The following is a 19,056-nucleotide window of genomic DNA, read 5'->3' as shown; positions in this document are numbered from 1 at the left end:
CTAAGTGATAGATGATTTTTCGTTTCACAATCAATTTTGGTTACTGGCGGCATATTTATTTGGATTTAATCTCTCAATTCAAAGTAACCAACCTTAGGCATTCAAAATAACTTTTGAAAATTTTAGTTACACAACATGAAAAACGTTATTTCCCTAAAAGTTCGAATTCTAGGGAGTAATCCATTTTTGACACGAGAATACATACATTAAAAATTAAATTAAATTTTTGAAGTAAAATTTGTCGTTTTCTCAAAAAAATTGTTATGTAAGGTACCAAATTTTTCAATTCATCGTTTAGTCATGAACAAGTGAAGTAACTTACAATAAGCATTATGAAAAACAAAAATTAATAGGCAGAATATAGCCTAAGGGAGTCCGTTTCGGCTCAGGGACGCGAGGGTCGCGGGTTCCATTCCGACCCAGGGCGGAATAAAAAAAATAAAAAATAAAAAAAAAGGCTATATTCTATCTCGTGATTCGGAAGTCACGTTAAGCCATTGGTCCCGGTCTATTGAGTTGGTCATCATGCCCCTCGTAGATTTGTAAACCAGTCCTAGACTGTGTAACAACATTTTTTTTTTATAATAATAATAATTGACCTGTTTCAGCGTTTTTGACAAATGTCATTAGTTTTAAAATTACTGAATTTATTCCATAACTAATTTCCACACTGTAGTATACTTGTAACGGGTGGTTTTTTTAAATTTGGCGTCGAAATTGGCGTTGAAGTCGATTGTGAGAGCACCACCGGATACAAGTCTGATCAGCTGTTTAAATTGGGTGTTTTTAATATGCAGTTTCAAAAATCAGTCTTTTCGAGTGGTTCATCAGTGGTTTAAATCTTACATCACTTTTTCCGTTGTTTATTATTTTAATCTGCAATTTGAAAAATCGGTGTTTTTAAGGCGAGTGGTTCATTCACAATCGACTCACCAACTCCAACTTCGACACCAAATTTTAAAAAACCCATTATTTGTCTTATGGTATCTTACATTTTTTATATACATACCCATTTTAAATTTTTGTTAATTTGAAGTTAGGGCTCTTGAACTATTAACATATTATTTTGAAACCAAAAGCTTTTTCCGTCATTTTTTATTATATGTATAAAATTATATCGGGTCAAAGGAAAACTTTGTCTGTGGCCGAATGTGAAATATTTATTACTTTTTATGAATAGGAAGTATGATGTCAGGGTCAACTTTTTGATAACCGCCGCCACCGCCGACATTTTTGTTCGGTGTAATCAATAATAAGGAACTTGTGTAATTTCAATAAAAAAAGATAGGTACTTTGTTCCACCTGCGTGTAATTCTGCGAGAGTAAAGCCTTGACTTCCAACAGTTGAGAGAGAAATTTTGCGCACCGCCGTTTTTTCGAGGTCTGGTGTGCGCCAAGCTATTTCCTCGATGGTATCAAGCATTGCCCTTTCTTGAACCGAGTTCATCACGGTTTATTTATATCTTCAATAAAAACTCGGCGTACACGTAGAGATAGAAGGCCGTATTGAATACCGAGCTCCATAAAACAGTCCGACTGCCGCCTGCACCATATTAGGCATAATGTAACATTGTCTTCCTTCCAAGTTCTGTCCTCTGCAGTTCTAGCTCTAAACCAGTGTACGCAGTGTGTACCCAGTCTTACGTATACGTACTACGTACTCTCCATCAGCTACCATCTTATATAATATGGTGTAGGTGGGCAGTTTGTTTTACTCTTCCCAAAAATGGACTTCTTGGGTCAAGTTGAAGGTAATTTTGTATTGTGTGTTACAGTGGGTGTCTCTGTCTGGCACATGCTCGGTTCGGGTGTTTTATGTTTTTGTCAAAAGGGGGTCGGTAGGTGGTCCTACTTCCCACATTTTTTACTATTACTCGTATACTAGTCATTTTGATTTAACACACCGGTATTCAAACGGATATAATGGCTTTTTAGTAACAAAAATGGTGTAAAATGTTTTATTTATGTTGCAAGACCATAATATATTTCTCTTGGTTTTTCGGAATTTATTTCTGTGACAGACAAAAAATACAACTGTTGAGTAAGAATCTGTGGAAATTAGTGTAAGATTTCGCTTTTGGCAAATACATGTGAAGCAGAAAACACGTTTCGTAACACCTGTCAACTGTGTTTATTTTTATTTTCTGAAAATTAATTTTTTGCGGCCGTTACGTCGAATGGCGTAATTTTAATAGAAAATACAAACAACTCCAGACCAGATTGAAGTGGTTGAACAGGTTTTTAATTTTTCCCAAGATAAACTTCCCTCTTCCCATAACATTTGCACAACTAGTCTTTTCATATAAGCTGCTTTTAGTTTTTGCTCTTTATTTTTTTGAATTGTAATCCAAACATATGGCCTTCGTGTACTTACGTGCTAAGTAAATTCCCTTCGCGTCTCAATTGTTATATGTACTTACTCTTGATGACAAGACTAGACGTTGCGTCTTATTATCTGTTAAAGACGGCTAGTTTACTATTTCCAGAATTATTCTGCATTCATTCTTTCGTTCCAAATAATTTTGTAAACATTTTCCTTCAAGTAAAAAATAAGAATGTTTAGAAACAAGAACTTGGAACGTTGAAAATTTGTAGACTCAGTATGGTTATAAGTTGACCTTTGATAATTATCCATATACAAGGTGATTCACGAGTAATAATGAACCTAAAAAATTTGTGATGCAACCAACAATACATGTCTCCCATAGTTTTTTTAGTTTGTGTTCGTTTTTTCCCACGTAATGATTTTGATTAAATTTGACAAATGTAATGTCATGTCATATTTGTTTGAAAGATTATCTCGAAAAAATATTTTTATTCATCATCCAAATGAATTAAATATTTCATGTTTTAAATATTTTTAGTAGAATAAAATTTTGCTTCAAACTGTGAATGCTCTCACATTTCCACCCTTCATGAAACCAAAGCTCCTTTTGTTGACTTGTGTGAAACAGTTATCTGCCACTAAATTTTTAGCCTTTGATCTAACTCTAAACACTCGGATACAGTTTTGTTTCTATCTGAAACAACTGTACAAATGGTAAACTAATCGTATCTTGTAGCCACGGTAGAGATCGTGTCAAGCTGAACGCTTTTACGAGTTACAACTCCGGTCGATGTATCAACGAAGCGTGCTTTGGCGCTTAGGTGTTAATTGAAATTGCAGTATGAGCGTAGAACACGTGTAAATGTAAAATAAACTTGCTTTTCTACTGCCGTTGGAGACGCTACAACAGTAGTGGACACATTTTAGTAATCAGAGGGGAAAAGTAGGTGTGGCGTTGATTTCTGCCTTGTTTGAGTTTTTCTCATACAAACTAACACAGTTGATTGAAGTCCACCCCAAGTTTGTTGATTACAACGGTTTTTCCCCTGTGGTGTGGTCAAGGGAATGAATAAGAATTGTGAGATTTATGTCATGCTGTTATAGAGCTCTGGGTGAAGGGTCCCAATACACCCCCTCAATGTTTATATGGGAAGCTTTTATCAAATAAACGCCACATTTATGGGATCTTTTTTATTGACGGAAAACGTGCATTAGTCGGATCTAATCTAAACTACCCGTATTTTGGGGTTCAAGGGAAGTTTGAAACTCTTGATTTTCACTACACAGTCATAATAATTAATTTGGCGCATCGAATTTTTGTATTATGTATTATTAAAAATGAAAAATTTTGGTTAGGGATGTATCAGCCCTACCTAAATATTGTAAAAATTAATAAAAAATGGTGGAGTTGATCCTTTCATTGTTCTAATGTGGTAAAAAAAATAATTAAAATGAATTCAATAAACCGTTTACGAGTTATTACTGCGATTTTAATTTTACACGTGCTCTTAGGAAATGCACATACGATTTTGTCAAATACGAGTATAATAGCCAAAAAAATATTATAGAAAAAGTACCAGCTTTTTTCAACATTTTTGTACGTTTAATTTTTAAATAATCGAAAGTTTTTCCAAAATTTGGTTAGTTTTTACAACACCGTTTTCGAAGAATTATAATTCATGCAATTTTCGATTTTTACATGGCGCATTAGTTGGAGGATGGTGACATTGAAATCAGCGGAACAATTGAAACGAATCTGTGTCCGAAATTTTCTAGAATAAAATTACGTTGTAAGGCCTTTTTTTGATTTCGTTGTTCTCATTTAGAGATAGATAGAGTTAGGGAAAATGAGAAATTAGCGTCTTTATAACATCAAACTGGGCACATGACGTTTCTGTGCATAGCTGTCAATCTATGAAAAGTATTACGGTGTTGACAAGTTTAACCCGTTCCAAATAGAGTCGATTGTCAACGTTGATGATAACATAACCATATTAAAAAATAAATAAACTTTTAATTTATTGAAATCACATTTTTTAATTCTGGATATCATTTGTGTCATTTATATTTACGTTTATCACAGATAGGGCACCGATATTTAATAATTTCGAACTTCAGATCCTTTTATCCAAGATTGTATGGCTAATATGGCTAATACATCCTTAAATTGAAAGTAAAACGTACAGTCGCGGACAGAAAAAAGTAGGACCAGGTTTCTTCGCAAATGTAAGTCTGTTTAGTCTTTCTGTGGTTACTGTTAAAATATTTGTTTATTTATTATAGTAAGCCCGGTTTACTCAACTCAATTTTAGCTAAATTTCTTAATAAGACTTGTCCTACTTTTTCTGTCCGCAACTGTACTATTGGGGACAAATTACTTTGGTCGTCAAAGTCAGTTGAGTGACATAAAGTTGTAAAGCAAGCATTAGGATACTACTGTCATTCATTGTCACCCACTGTCACTGTCAGATTCATCATTACAAAATGTAAAATACCGAAAAATGGACCACTGAATGAGAAATTCCAAAGAAGGAAAATTGAAAAGGTTTCCACAAGGCAATTGGCCCATGAACAATTCTTCAGAAGAAAGGGAGACGATTCTAAATTTTTGAACGGTGGAAGGTGCCACGTTGACGTTGATGTTGACGTTGACGTTAATGCTTGGTTTACCTTAATTTTTTTTTGAAGTTGCAGAAAAATGATGACCAAGGTATGTATTTTGTCCCCAATAGTACGAGTACAGATGTTAATTGGTGCGATTCTGTTTTAAAATTTACCAATATTGCTATATAACAAGATTGTAGTTGCTATGATATGAAGCTGTTGATTGGTTTGATCTATACAAAATCTATATTGTTCAATAACAGTATTGTTAAATTTTGAAACAGAATCGCACAATGTCATTCTTTGACAATTGCTCTATTCAGAAACGGTCACAAACTTAACGCGTCGTGTGAGTGACATTAATTGGCATCATTTTCTCTTTATAAAATTGTATTGATGAAATGAAACAAACATAAGATATATTGAAAGAAAATTACTTAGTTAATGAAATTATTCTTACTTTACTGAAATGTGATATTGAGGCAATGATTCTTAAACAGTTTTCAAAAAAATAACCCTTGACAATTCAATTCAATCTTTTATTTACAGTTTGTTGATATTGAACATAACCAAGGAGGGAGAAATTTTAACTTTTAATACTACGAAATAATCAATGGTGGCGGCTGAACCGTATTTGTTCATGTTAGATTCGATTCAGGTGCATTAATTACATATACAGAGTGTCCCAGAACTGGCGTACATCCCGTTAACTGCAAATGTAAATATTTATTCTGAAATGGCAGCAGAAAGAGCGGAGCACGTGGTTAACGGGATGTACGCCAGTTCTGGGACAACCTGTATATACCATTCACGATTGTTTCAAATTCGGACTTTCTATGAAAATCTGACATTTTAGTTGGCAGTATTGTGATTTGTCATAACAAATGTATTTTAGGTTATAATTCAACCGAACACTGCTCCGAGGTTATTGTATTTTTTAAACAATTGACGCATTGGGAACAATAATCGTAAAATTTTAATTGAAATGAAACATACATATTTGTAGGGCAGTTCTGGGTAAATTATTATTAACTAAATTAATGACGAAATTGACAACAATGCCAATATTTAAAAACGAAACGTCATATGACAGGACCTGACTCCAATCTAACAAAAAAATATCTTGTCCTACTGCGTGTTTAAAACAATGGTGAACGGTTTATATCTATAAAGTGTCTATAAAAGAACGTATATCAAGAGTCCCGTGGAATTGTGAGTCTCTAAAATTTTATTGTGCGAACTGTGTCGAGCCGTCAAATCCGTCAAATCGTCAAATGTCTTAAGTAGTTGTTTTGCTTGTCATTTTCAGTTTTTTTTTTTATGTTTTCATTACTTTTTATCTTACAATAATCTTTTAAAAATCTGGCCTGACATAACCTTTGTTTTTCTATTTTGTACTACAACATGCTACAGAACGGCAAAAATCAAATATAAAGTTCATTTTTTCTTTAAAACAATTGTCAAAGTGTTGTTATGTTGGTATGAGCCACTAGTTATTCGATGCTTATTAGATTGGCAAAGTTAAATGTCAATTGTATGTCAACCATTTTTTTTTTTAAAGGCGCTTGCGCTACTGAATATGTTCAGTTGTATTTTTCAGTGTCATTATCGTCTTTATTTCTTCTCTTTTAGTATAAAATTTGCTTTCACCTTAAGCTTTTCTGACTTTTGAAAATTATTGAGATAACCTCACACCTGATATAGGGAGATTATACGATACAGCAAAGACACTGTTAAACCAGGAGCCAGTGCTTTATTTCAAAAGTTGAATATGTCTGACAGTTTATAACCATCGACTTCTATAAAATGTCAATCTTCAGTAGACCTTAATATTCACATGTTGTAAGATGATTATTTGTAGACTACTTTACACTTTACATATTCTGTATTTGCTATCTATCTCTGTCTCTCGGTCGAAATCTTTTTTAAAAATGTCGTTTATTGTCAAATCCTTTACAACAAAATCAAAATGCATTTACTTAATATAATCAGAAATAATATATTTAATCATGTTTTTAGATATTTTTTTCGATGAATAAGATTAAAGTGCTAAGTAGGTACAATTCTCTTCAATAAAAAGTGGTACTATCGGCGCCATCGAAATGTGAACGCCAAATTTTCCTAGTGTGTGTTGAAGCATCAATCATAGGCGTGCGTTAATGTGACAGATTTGTGACAATTTTCACAAACATAATTAGTCAACAGATTTAATTTATTTTTAAACAATATACCTGCCACGACACTTGACCGATATGGGAAAAGCGAGGGCTGTTGCCAAACTCGACGAAAATTGTAAAAATTGTAATAGAAAGTTATAGGTAATAGAAATCTTTTCTTAACTTCCATACATATAGTACGCCAGTGAACAAAGTTTTATTTAATGTAGAACAAAACTGAAGACGTTTCTATGGCACCAGAAATTCGTTCACATTTCGTTGGCGCCGATAGTACAGCTAATTAAAAATTTAACTTTTAAAAAAATCATAAAAAATACGAATATTGTTGTAAAAATTAACCGACACTGGGAACTTGTCGGTAACGTTTTCTGTTAGCGTTATGTAATGGTTTAACGTTAAAAAGAACTTACATTACTTGTAAAACTTTTTATTCAATACAATTGTACATTTAAGAACCAAAATAGTATATTATGATACAAGTTTATAAGGAACCCTTTAAAGCACGCGTGACGAGTTTAGTGTGATTTATTTACGACTTTCAACTATAGTTTTTGCCAAAACCAAATAACCACCAACACTGCATTCTACCCAAAAAATCAACCGGCAACGTTGTGTACTTAGATTTGATTGGTCTAGCATCCTAGTAATATCAAAATTCCATTATACCTACAGTTAGTGTAATTTTGTTTTCACCAACTTAATTCGACAGGTGGTGGTTACTTGGTTTTTGGCACGGCCTATATTTTCGCATTTTCCAAAGTGACGCGTTAATTTTTGGGAGAAGTGTAGTAAGGCTGTCAACAGTAGCATGTAAACTAGACTTTACTCGATTTTTTAGATCGCCCCAAAAGAATTCAGTTATATTTTTATTGAACTAATTCTTTTTCATTAACTGAACTAGATACAAAATCTTCAGATTTTACTTTCTAGTCTATTCTTATTTAACTAGAAGTTATAACATCTTACAAGGGAACAACTTCACCTAAAGGAAGTAAAATACTAAATTATTTTAAAAAGATTATAAAAAGAGGATCAATTACAAGTGATGATATTGATAATATCAGATAATACATCAGACTCGAATCCATCAAAATTGTTACTCGACATTGAAGAGTTATTTTTTTTTGAAGCGTACATTTCATTTTCACCGTCATCATCCATTCTTGTCTTCCTAGAATTTCATTATCTCTCCTCTTCTGCTTTGACAAACGTAGACATACTCGTAGTCTCGTAGTAAAGTGTGGTAATACAAAGGCCATACCTGGAGCCTTCCAGAAGAGTTACTTTTGGAAGCAGATCACGTTCATGTCACTCTGTAATCAACTTTAATTCCACCGATTCGACAAATTCAAAAAATCAGAAGTGATGTTTTCTGATGAAATGAGAGTACTATTAGAGCTACTACGGAGTTACTAGAAGCCAATGTAGACTTAATTGGCCAGAGTTGTTTCCTGAATTATGCCCCATTAAATATGTATCGGCAGGTACGTTTTAAAAAATACGTTGGCATGCAAGCGTGCTTAACGCACGCAGTTCAGCCACAGAGACCGACAATTGTTTTGTTGATAACTTTCTTGGTGGAATTTAAAAATGACGTTTAAAATGCGAACAATGCAACAGACTTGCGAGAAAAAGCTAAAGGAAATAAAGAAGCCAGCAATAACAACTGTAACTGAACGAATAACAAAAAATCAAAACGAATATTTCGAACATCCGTTTACATGTCACTCTCCCGACAAATATAACAATAATTAAGGATGGTATTTTAAACGATCCATTGTGCCAGCAACTAGGGGGACAAATCAGCGCAGTCAACCGAGAATTAAAACCGACGACTAACAAATCGTAGAGAATAAAGTGTAGGACGAAAGTCACATATGTCGGTTTTGTAAATTTATGGTCCGGGGACAGTATTAAAATATTGGGATAAATTATTATGAAAATCTCCATTTGGTGTTTGGTAAAATTCAAAATTTTTAACCAATTCGGCTGTGTTCGTACAGACTCTGTTAGATTTTTCGTAAAACATCCCAAACGTTTGATAGCAGTGGTGCATATTGGATTATACCGAACCATCTGTCCATATTTGAATTGAAATCCTGTGGGAGCTCACACATCCGGTGAAATAATGTGTTGGCTGGAGCATGTACCGACGACGGTACAACAAGCACATGAAATAACTGATCTCGTTATTTAATATTCAGTAGATAAAAATCTTACGTTTCCCGTATTTTTCCGGTCGAAGAATCAATCGATGGTCATTACGCCCATTGCCTGAATACTTAGCGACCAGTCCAGATCAAAATAGCTTCAATAACGAACGATAGGGATGTAATGGTCTTTTTCGCTTCATTTTTCACATCGCTCCGTGCAGATTTATAAATCCAGCTACTCGCGCCAGTGCGCTCGCACAAATTTCTAAAAATGGGTAAATTGCCCCGCATATGAAAATAAACGATTCGCACAAAAACCCGTCGCCATCGATAGTTTCTCCCAGACGGCATGAACCAATTTCTTGGCGTATGTGGTTTCGCTGTTGTGACTGAAGAGGTATGTATGTAAAGAAAAGCGACGGTTCGTGATGACATTTTTATGCAAGAAGCAGCATGAGCGTGTGAGAAGAGGCAGAGCGCCGAGATGGCGAGACGCGACCACTACCGATTCAAGACTTTTTTCACGTCTTCGATTGATGTTAATCACTTTTTTGACACGATTTCGGAGTTGCCGAGACAGTTCGGGTGATTGTCGGTCGTGCGGTAACGCCACTTACCAATATCGATTTCGAAAACGACTGACACAAGCCAGACGGAAGAGGAGGAATCTAAATCCGTGCAGGCATTAGTGATAGCGGTCTGAGAGCTCCAAAAGCAGTTTATCAGACCACCAAGGCAACGAAATTAATGACGTCTTTCGGGTTTATCTGCGACCGTGGTCTATGGCACGGATTAGGTGCCCAACATGTAATACTTGACGTTATTTTAAGTCACTATTTATTTATATTTTAATTGTGATGCGGAGCGTGGACTTCGAGCAGAGGCGTGTCTTCCTAATGGTAATGCTGTATTTGTTATTTTTTCAAGATGTTTATCGAGTTTTCAGTATGGTGTGTAACAATGCTGTAAATTGTTCTTGTTCGGCTGCATAATTTATAGCATTTAAAGGCTGTATTATTACGCATTTTCACTTTCTGTTCTTATTTATTCGAATTTCGTTCCATGGGAATCGAGTGGTGATTCGTGACTGTTGAGCGCAGACGGAAGTTATACCAAAACACAGAAATGTTTCCAAATTTGCTGTTCCGTTTGTTCTACGTGATCCTAACAAAACATTTCTTTCGTGACTTATTTGCCTTATAAGACACTTGTATAATAAATAGCCATTACTTGAGGTCTATCATTATCGCTTTATTAATAACTTGCGTCATGTTTGCTTAAAGACTAATTTGATAACAGATATTTGAGATGTTCTAGAAATTTTGATACAGTGTGGTACTTACTGAATCATGCTACAAAGCTACCCCAAAAATAATTTGTGAAAAATATTAATAACATTTCACCAGGTAACTATGTAATAACTAATAATAATCGTGGCTGAATCTGTGCTAAAGTTGAACTACAAAAATACATTGACATTTTTTTTTAGTAGAGTAGGTACAACACAAGACAACTGCAATAAATCGTAACAGGATACTTTAAACATTAACATAAATTGCGTGAGGAATTACAGACACGAGTGGCCAGTAAGAAGGATTTTATCCACTCCCACTGGAGATAAATAGATTTACTATATCCGGGCAGCCACCCTCATGTTTAATTTAATTATTAGGATGTTGGAGTGGTACAACATTTATAAAGCTTGCAGGAAATAACATTGCTGGCACAATTGGTTCGAAACAAAACGGAATGGTGGGACTCATTAAGAGAACCATTGAATCAGAAATTTATTAAATTGTCAAATAAAGAAAAAACGTTGCAAGAAATGTAGAATTACGGATTTTACAAAGTTTTAAATTGTATCCTTATTTTAAACATTTCTTTCTCGTGATTTAATTAACATATCTAGGACGAACACGATTTTTTTTTAACGAAACATTTCACATAATAATTATGTTTTTATTGATTCATTTGTAATAGGTTTCAATATTGATCCTGTTTAACTAGACGGTGTTGAAGATAAGAAATATTCTAACTCAGAAACAACCCAACACAGTATTTAAAATATTGTTTGAAATTGTGAGCACATCTGTATTGATTTTCTCTCCTTACGAAGTGTTTAGATTAAAAAACAATTTTAACCTAGAAATAAGTAAACCAATCCACTGAAATCGATGGATAATAATAATTCTGTACTTGTCAATTTTGTGAACTGAGCAACTAAGAAACTCAAAAGAGCAAGCAAAGTCCAAATACAGTCTACAGAAATTGATAAGAAAAATGAAAGTAGCACTTTTAGTTCCTTGAGAGTAAAAATATAGCCGACCAAGTTCAATAGACAGAATGTGTAATAGTAACAATAAAATAATGTACGAACAAGAAAACACAATACACAATGATCAAAAGAACAAAAGTGAGTACCCACATTTATTTTATAGTAATGTTTCCGTTCAAGTTGCAATTATTGCACCTGCTTATTATTTTACTATTAAATGATTAAATGCATTAGGACGTGCAAAATGTGGCATATATACCACGATAGTAATTGCTTCTTTATCCCACATATACAAGTTGTTTTCGAAGTTGAGACGTTTCTTGTAACACGAGGTACTATACATTATTCTTAAGAATTTTAGCCTAAATCTTCTCAGTAAAATGTTTGTATTAACGGAGATAATTGATTGTATGTTGGTATTGTTTTCTAAAATTTTGAGTCCGGTGCTGTCTATTTCTCCGCTGTACTGACGTGGCCCAGGATGGTGTCTTTCCGGAAATCGCTCTGCGTACTCTCTGGACGCCTCAGCAGCATTCTGATAGCATTGCCCATACATCTGTGAGCTCGTTATTTTCGTAATGGTAAGCCATTCCGACTAATTTATGCCATGCTCATTTGATTTTTTTTTGTCAATTCTAATTTCTAACGAATCAGCGTAAACTTGAGCAGGACCGGTTTCAAAAATTTCAAGAAGATTAAGTTATTGTATCTTCATTGAGGTAGACATTTTACAAAGGTGATTATGGCTAAAACTCTTTTGAACAACGCATACTATCACATGTTAAAAGAAACGTCTCAACTTCGAAAACACCCTGTATAATTTACATTGGGAATGAAAAGATGCACTTTAGTCCCTTGTCATATAATGTACCATTTTATTATTAAAAAAAAAAACGTCATTTTCCTTTCTGTTGAGTACCTATGTAGTTGAGGAATGCAAACAAGCTGCGACTGTAATATTACCTGAGATTACTATAAAAGGCAACCGACTGGATTATTAACGACATGTTATATTAGTATATCCACATGAAAATAACTTTCTTTTGAATACATACATACATGCACTAATAATGTTCGATTTGGTTTACAATAGAATTCCAAGACAATAACATGGAATGTTGGGTTGTTGCTTAACATTTGAAGGCTTGTTTACAAGTTACACTTGTCATATTATGTCATACTGAACCAGTGACAGTGAACGCACTGAAGATGTCATGCTCAGCACGACACCATATTCATGGATGAATATTTCAAATTATTTTTATCGTCATCATTAAAATGAACAATAAACAAATCTTAACACCTCGTTCTTTGTGAAATAACCGGATGAATGAAAATTAACATCATTCCAAGTTACGAATAAATGTTGTCTTACTTCATCAAGGTCGTTTTAATTGCAACCATTTGGTAGCACTGCTTTGCATTAGCTTGTATACTCCGTACTCTGATAGATTGCACGTTTCTTGACAGAAGACAGACACAGAAACTGGTTTGGCGGGAATTAATCCGCAGGGATACAACGGTTTTCTACATAACGTGAAACAATTGAGATGGAGAGTTTAGTATTTTTCACTGCTTTATGTTTTGGAACTAGAATTTAAAAACCTGCAATCTATCACCGTACGGAGTATACGAGTAGAAAATAATACACAATAAAGAGCGTTCAAAAAACTTTGCGGACAAGTGACCTGGTGGCCTGGTGCTTACTTTTATTCTGGCGTAGTTGGATCATAAATATCAAACTATGTGCAATTATTCAGTGAACGAAGAGTGGTGTGAATTATTTCTTAAAAAAAAAAGACAGCATGACCAACAATGACTGAGTCTGTTGGCAATGAAACAATTGAAAAGTACTGGTGTTTTTTGTCTCGTAATTGGCAGACAGGATTTTTTAACTTGAGACGACATTAAATAGATATTTTTGTATTAAGGGCGTGAAGGAGGCGATTTTGGCCCGCGGCGGAATTATAAGTACAAGTCCGAAGGGCCGAGGGATTATAAGACGCCCAAAATACATTATTTTTTGTAAAATAATTTAAATCCACCTTAAAGCTTTGAAAAAGTAAATGACATGATTCGTTCTCAAAAATCAAGAGTTATGTTGTTGGTTGCCAATGTGATGCAACAAATAAAATAGTTATTAAAATTATGTAATTGTTGTTCTTTTAGACCTTAGGGCGCTATTACAAAAATGAACCTGAAAGTTTGCCAAATTTCATTGTTACCAACAGATTCAGTCATTCTTGATCACACCGTAATTTCTACTTTCAAGGAATGTCTTAATTTACCATTAAATGATAATGAAAGTGAGGTTATGTATCTGAATTCTGAAAGAAATGTCAAAGCATACCAACTGAATTACCGAATAGACGACTAGCGTTTGTAACGTAGAGAGAACACCGTGACCTGCTTGACCACACATTTTTTGAACACTCGTTGTAATTAGCATTAAAGCATGATTAATTGATTAGGTACATGCATAATGAAGTCATCAGCACCACGCGTTCTGCTGGCAAAAAAAATGAATTGATTTTTTTTTTTTTGTATTTTACATACATATATCGAAATATAAATTCTCGGACATCCTGAGCCATCTTTTAATTGAAGTTGCTGAGTAAACTGCTGCAAATATTACAGTTTCTGATTAATATTTCTAGTTAGCGTGGAAGTGTACTAAAATTGACATTAAAAGAGCCGAAGGATTTTTACCACATAAACATTTTTATGGAGCAATTTATAAAACACGTAAGGGTCTTATCACTTCACGTCTCAAGGCGGCAATTAACTAGAACATTTTAAGGGTCGCTTCCACTCCGGCGGCACTTTGAAGGGTGAAAACCTTGAACTTTGTGTCCGTTAATGCATCCATCATTTCAGATAACGTACTTCGTGCGTGTATTCTCCGTTTTTGGTATGTTGATTGTTTTGTTGTTACCGGTAATTGAAAATTTTAAATTTACCATTATCTGGTGACAGGCTACATGCAGGTTTATTGAAATTAGATAGGAGCGCGTTCAAATTGTTCAACTATTATCTAGGAGAGTGGTGTTTTGGGGACGGAAAGTCATTTATCGATTGGCTTAAAGTGGGCCACGTCTTCCCCATATGGAGCAAACGATTTTTCCCGACACTTTTTTTTTATCCCATTCTGACACGACGTGGGTAGGACCCGTTAGATTGTTCTCCAAGACTATCTTAATATGTACGCGGACACATGTTTCGTTATGCATCGGTTTCTACTATTAATTAGATATAAATGCGAGGATTATCACGTTGATGGCTTTAAAGCCGTAAAGGACAGTGACGACTGCTAGTTTAGATAACGTCCACCGGTTGGGATAATAATTAATCTGTATCAAATTTTTCTCGGCGTTGGGATAATGCATTTAAGAGTGATTAATATGTCTGTAGGAAAATGCCCAACGCCAGCTGACGCGGCTGTGGAAGTCTCGGATGTTGAACCAGTATGTGCGTAAAGTTTGCTTGTACAACTTTTTATTCATTCTTCAAGCTCTGCACGCCAATAAGTGCTCTAAATTTTTCCACTCGATTATGAATGAATGGTTAATGTTCATTCACATTTAACCGTAACGTTAGATGGATGATGTTTGTTCCGGCAGATATAGCGTTGGAGGACTGTTTATAAATAAATGAGCAGATTTTCTAGTGGATTCGCAAAGATGAAGGACCACATCAATCAATTTGGGAAATTTGCGCCATCAGTGAAGATAATTATTATTAATTTAATCTTTTTGGTAAATGCAATTAATGTCGCGCAGTGAAATGACATTCTTACATCAATTAAACATAAGAATGGAGGAAAAAAAGCAAGGAAACGTAAATCAATTTTCCGATTAAGTAGCAGAAACAACTACAACGTATAGTAGACCCAGAAATATAGTGATTTTATGAGGGATGGAGTACTATTGCGGGCAAAAAAAGTGGGACATCAACGTCATTGTCTTGACTTTTAATGTGAAATAACCTTTATCTGATTCCAACCCTACTTTGAATTGATTGACGTTGTCATTAACTATTGTAGGTTGTAGGGAATGATTGTAAGTAAGCACGTAGTGAATATTTATTTAATGCAAAGTCCGAATCAAAATCTACCTTTATCAAAAGAAGAGGGCATTTGGAAAAGGAAAATAGGAGTATAAAATAAAATTTTAAACTGTCAGCTAGAATAGTGTCAAAAAAAATGACAATAAAGTTTGAACTACATCGAAATTTTCAAAACTGTCCCACCTTTTTTGCCCGCAATAGTACATTAACTTGAGGTGGTCAGTGGTGGTAGGGCAATAAGCTACTGACACCCGTCGCGCGACTGGGCTTTACCTACCTTTGTCTCCGATGGTCCATTTTCAGACGACTCAAAAACATCTGTCATAGAAGATTTATAACTCTCTTCAAGTTGGTATCTAATAAAAGTGACCCCAAAATTGTAAAGAAATTATCGGCCTAAGTCCATAAAATCACTATATTTCTGGGCCTACTATAACTGTAATTATTACTGGTTTATAAAAGTTTTAAATAAAGGGTATTTCACGAGTGATAATGAGCCCGGCGGAATTAAAAATGCAACCCACAATACAATATTTGAAATAGCCTTGTTAACTTTGAGAAAAGTTAACAAGGCTATTTCAAATATTGTATTGTTTTAAAATGAAATGATGAGTCCATGATGGGTTTGCTTCTAAGGGTTTTATTTGTCACAACTGACGTTTACGAAAAAGTTAAACTGCGATGATTAAAATGTATTCGAACGATGAGAAAACAGACAAAAATGCTTCTGCCCAAAAACTTTTCTTTTTTTCACAATTTCATTTGACCAAGCGAATGACGTTTATATCAAAATTTACGAAATTGCACAGCTAACCATGTTTTATGTTTTTTAAATCAAAAAACAAATATCCACGTTAAATTTGCAAATGTATTGTGGGTTGCATTTCCAATAGCGTCGGGCTCATTATCACTCATGAAATACTCTGTATATGCCATTCTCCGTTATCGCCGCACAAATTTCCTTCTTGAATTCTGGTTCGAATTTGGATGGATCTGCTGTTTCGTCCAAAAAAACTTTTTCGTCGTATATGAGGTGTTTTTTTCCGCACTCACTATGCAAACCCGGTGCAACGGTTGAAACCATGAAGGTTTATTCTATTACTATTAACAATACTAGGTCCATGGCTAAAACTAATAAAGATTCCCTTCTGGATTCGTTCAATTCCAATGAATAGATTCTCAGGTGTCGTAATTCATTTGTTGCCTCCACAACAATTTCCGTTGAAGAGAGATCTCGTTCTCCACTTTTTCATTGTTGTCCAAATAGCATTTTCAGAAATCTTTAGCTTTTACCAATTTTCCCTCGAATAATCTTCATTAGGAAGTTTTCTGTACCTATGAGTTAAACAAGAGTGATTGCCAAATTGAAAACTTCTTTTTTAAATTGAGGATTGTGACGACTTTTAATGTTTCGTTGTATTTTCCGCCCCTTCACACTGATTTTCGTCACCATAATAAAGTATTCCATAAAATTGAATTGTCGGTGTAGTTGACCACGCACTTGACAAAAGCCAACAACTTCTGCAGACCTAGAAATAGAAGTACATATTGCAATTTACGAGCTCAAGTGAGAATTTAAATTTGAAATTGAGAAAGCAATAAAATGCACATTAATGCAATTGCATCCGGCGAAAATCCCCGACTTATTTATTGTTGCAAAGAGCAGTAAATTCAACAAGTGCAAATTAATTGCTTACAGCCTGATTGTGTTTATGAGAAATTATGGCCATTTCAGGTCATAAATACGATCTTCAGCGTTTACAACCTTATGATTATAATATTTATTGTTAGATTTTATTACTCCCGTACTTATCGTGTCAAGTGTGAATAACAGTGATTTGGCGACAACAATGGTTCCATTGTGTGGCGTTATTTCCTTTTGAAAAATTTAACATTTCGCCATAGTTCTAACTGTTCATTCTAATCTCGGTTCTTTCGCGGACATAAACGGAGCATAAGGAAACACTTCTGTGAATGTGGTTTTCATTAATGTTTGTTTCCTTGTTTTTAGCCGATTGAGAAACACCATTGGCAACTTTTAATTATTGCCGACAAGATTTGTGATGCTTTAAGTAAATCCAGGTTTTTATATCGACACGATTACGTTAGCGACTCTAATTTTATCCGAGTTTTGTTGACAAAAAAATGTGCTACTCGGAGTTAATCCAAATTATAACTACTAAAAACGTTAATTGCTAATTGACATGTTTTAATTTTTAATTTAGTCGGTAACAAATGTGCGGCTTTGTCGAACAATATAAACCGCATGGCAGTGGCGCCATTCATCTGTATTAGTTTTTAAAAGTTTTTATGAAATCGCTAAAACGTAAAAATTAAAAATACAAAAAATAAGTAAGACGTAATTTTCAATATAGAAAACAATGATTGTTGTTATTTTAATGTCCTTGTCGAGTCTTCGTTTCAGAAAAAGATGTGATTGATTTATTGGATAACTTTCACTGGAATAGAGAGAAGCATTCATTCATGACTGAAAAACTTAGATTCGTAATGTTGTAGTCATATTTTACTCATTCATTACCTTTGTGAACGAATTCAATTATTTACAAATACCATGTGGTTGACCAACACAATAGGCTTAATGAGGATATGGCAATTCAATAGTCTTATTTTATTTACTTCGAATACGTGGTATGTGCCTATTGAATTCAATGCTAACCTGAAACATGACTAATATAGCGGTTTCCCACATAATTTTCTGGCCTAGCGCATTGACAATGCCGCAATAGCAATTTGGAATTCCTCATGTAAGTTGCATGCAATTTGAGAAATTCAGCACAGAAAAATTAGAATCATGATTTAGGTTTATGATTTTTTTGATGAATTGTTGGCAACATTGTAAACGACAGATCCCTCCAGCGGTTTGGGTATGTTTCAAAAGATTTAGTATCCACAATTGCTTAATTTTTGTGTAATACCTATCATGTGTGTTTACCAGTTTATAATGTGATAGAGTCTTGTTAAGTAGAAGGTGATTAGTAGAAAATATTTATCTGTCAGTAAATATTTATGTCGATGTTAGTTGCATGAACATAAAATAAAACTTATGTACACATTAACATTGAAAAACAACTGGCGCCAATTCTTCAACAATGACCGCAGTGTTCCTAGTTACTCGGCGACTCTTTCCGATTCGAACAGAAAGAAATTCCCACACAGGAAGACAAACGTGATTGTCACGTGTCTAAGTATAGAAGTGCTATACCGGAGCATGAGCAGTTTTCAGATTTTAAATATACATATTACTGACAAAAGTTTCACTAAAATTGTTGCAGTTTTAATTTTATTTCTTACAAATAGGTACTCGTTTACTAATATACACAGGGTGAAATTGAAATGCATCATAATAGGCAAACCATAGTATGTATCTGCAATCAGTGAATAAACCGAAGAGTGTGGTTAAAATGTGGTTTTAAATGTATAAAGTCCAATTTAACT

The 19,056-nt window shown here is 34.2% G+C and overlaps 1 protein-coding gene across 2 annotated transcripts in view; it reads left to right on the top strand.

Moving 5' to 3' along the window:
* Positions 1-19,056, top strand: part of GEFmeso (Guanine nucleotide exchange factor in mesoderm) — a 75,026-nt gene that overhangs the window by 18,482 nt on the left and 37,488 nt on the right. The window contains exon 1 of one of the 2 annotated variants that reach the window (XM_069058537.1): positions 1,712-1,751. The exons of the other annotated variant lie outside the window; for it this stretch is intronic. Coding sequence (XP_068914638.1) covers positions 1,727-1,751 — 25 coding nt within the window. The 5' untranslated portion in view covers positions 1,712-1,726. Of the gene's footprint in view, positions 1-1,711; positions 1,752-19,056 lie in introns of those variants that run through there. 2 annotated transcript variants of the gene reach the window in all.

The sequence above is a fragment of the Tenebrio molitor genome, chromosome 1 (genome assembly GCF_963966145.1).
Source record: "Tenebrio molitor chromosome 1, icTenMoli1.1, whole genome shotgun sequence".
Lineage (NCBI taxonomy): Eukaryota > Metazoa > Arthropoda > Insecta > Coleoptera > Tenebrionidae > Tenebrio > Tenebrio molitor.
The sequence above is the reverse complement of the archived record's forward strand: the minus strand, read 5'-3'. Positions and strand labels throughout refer to the sequence as shown.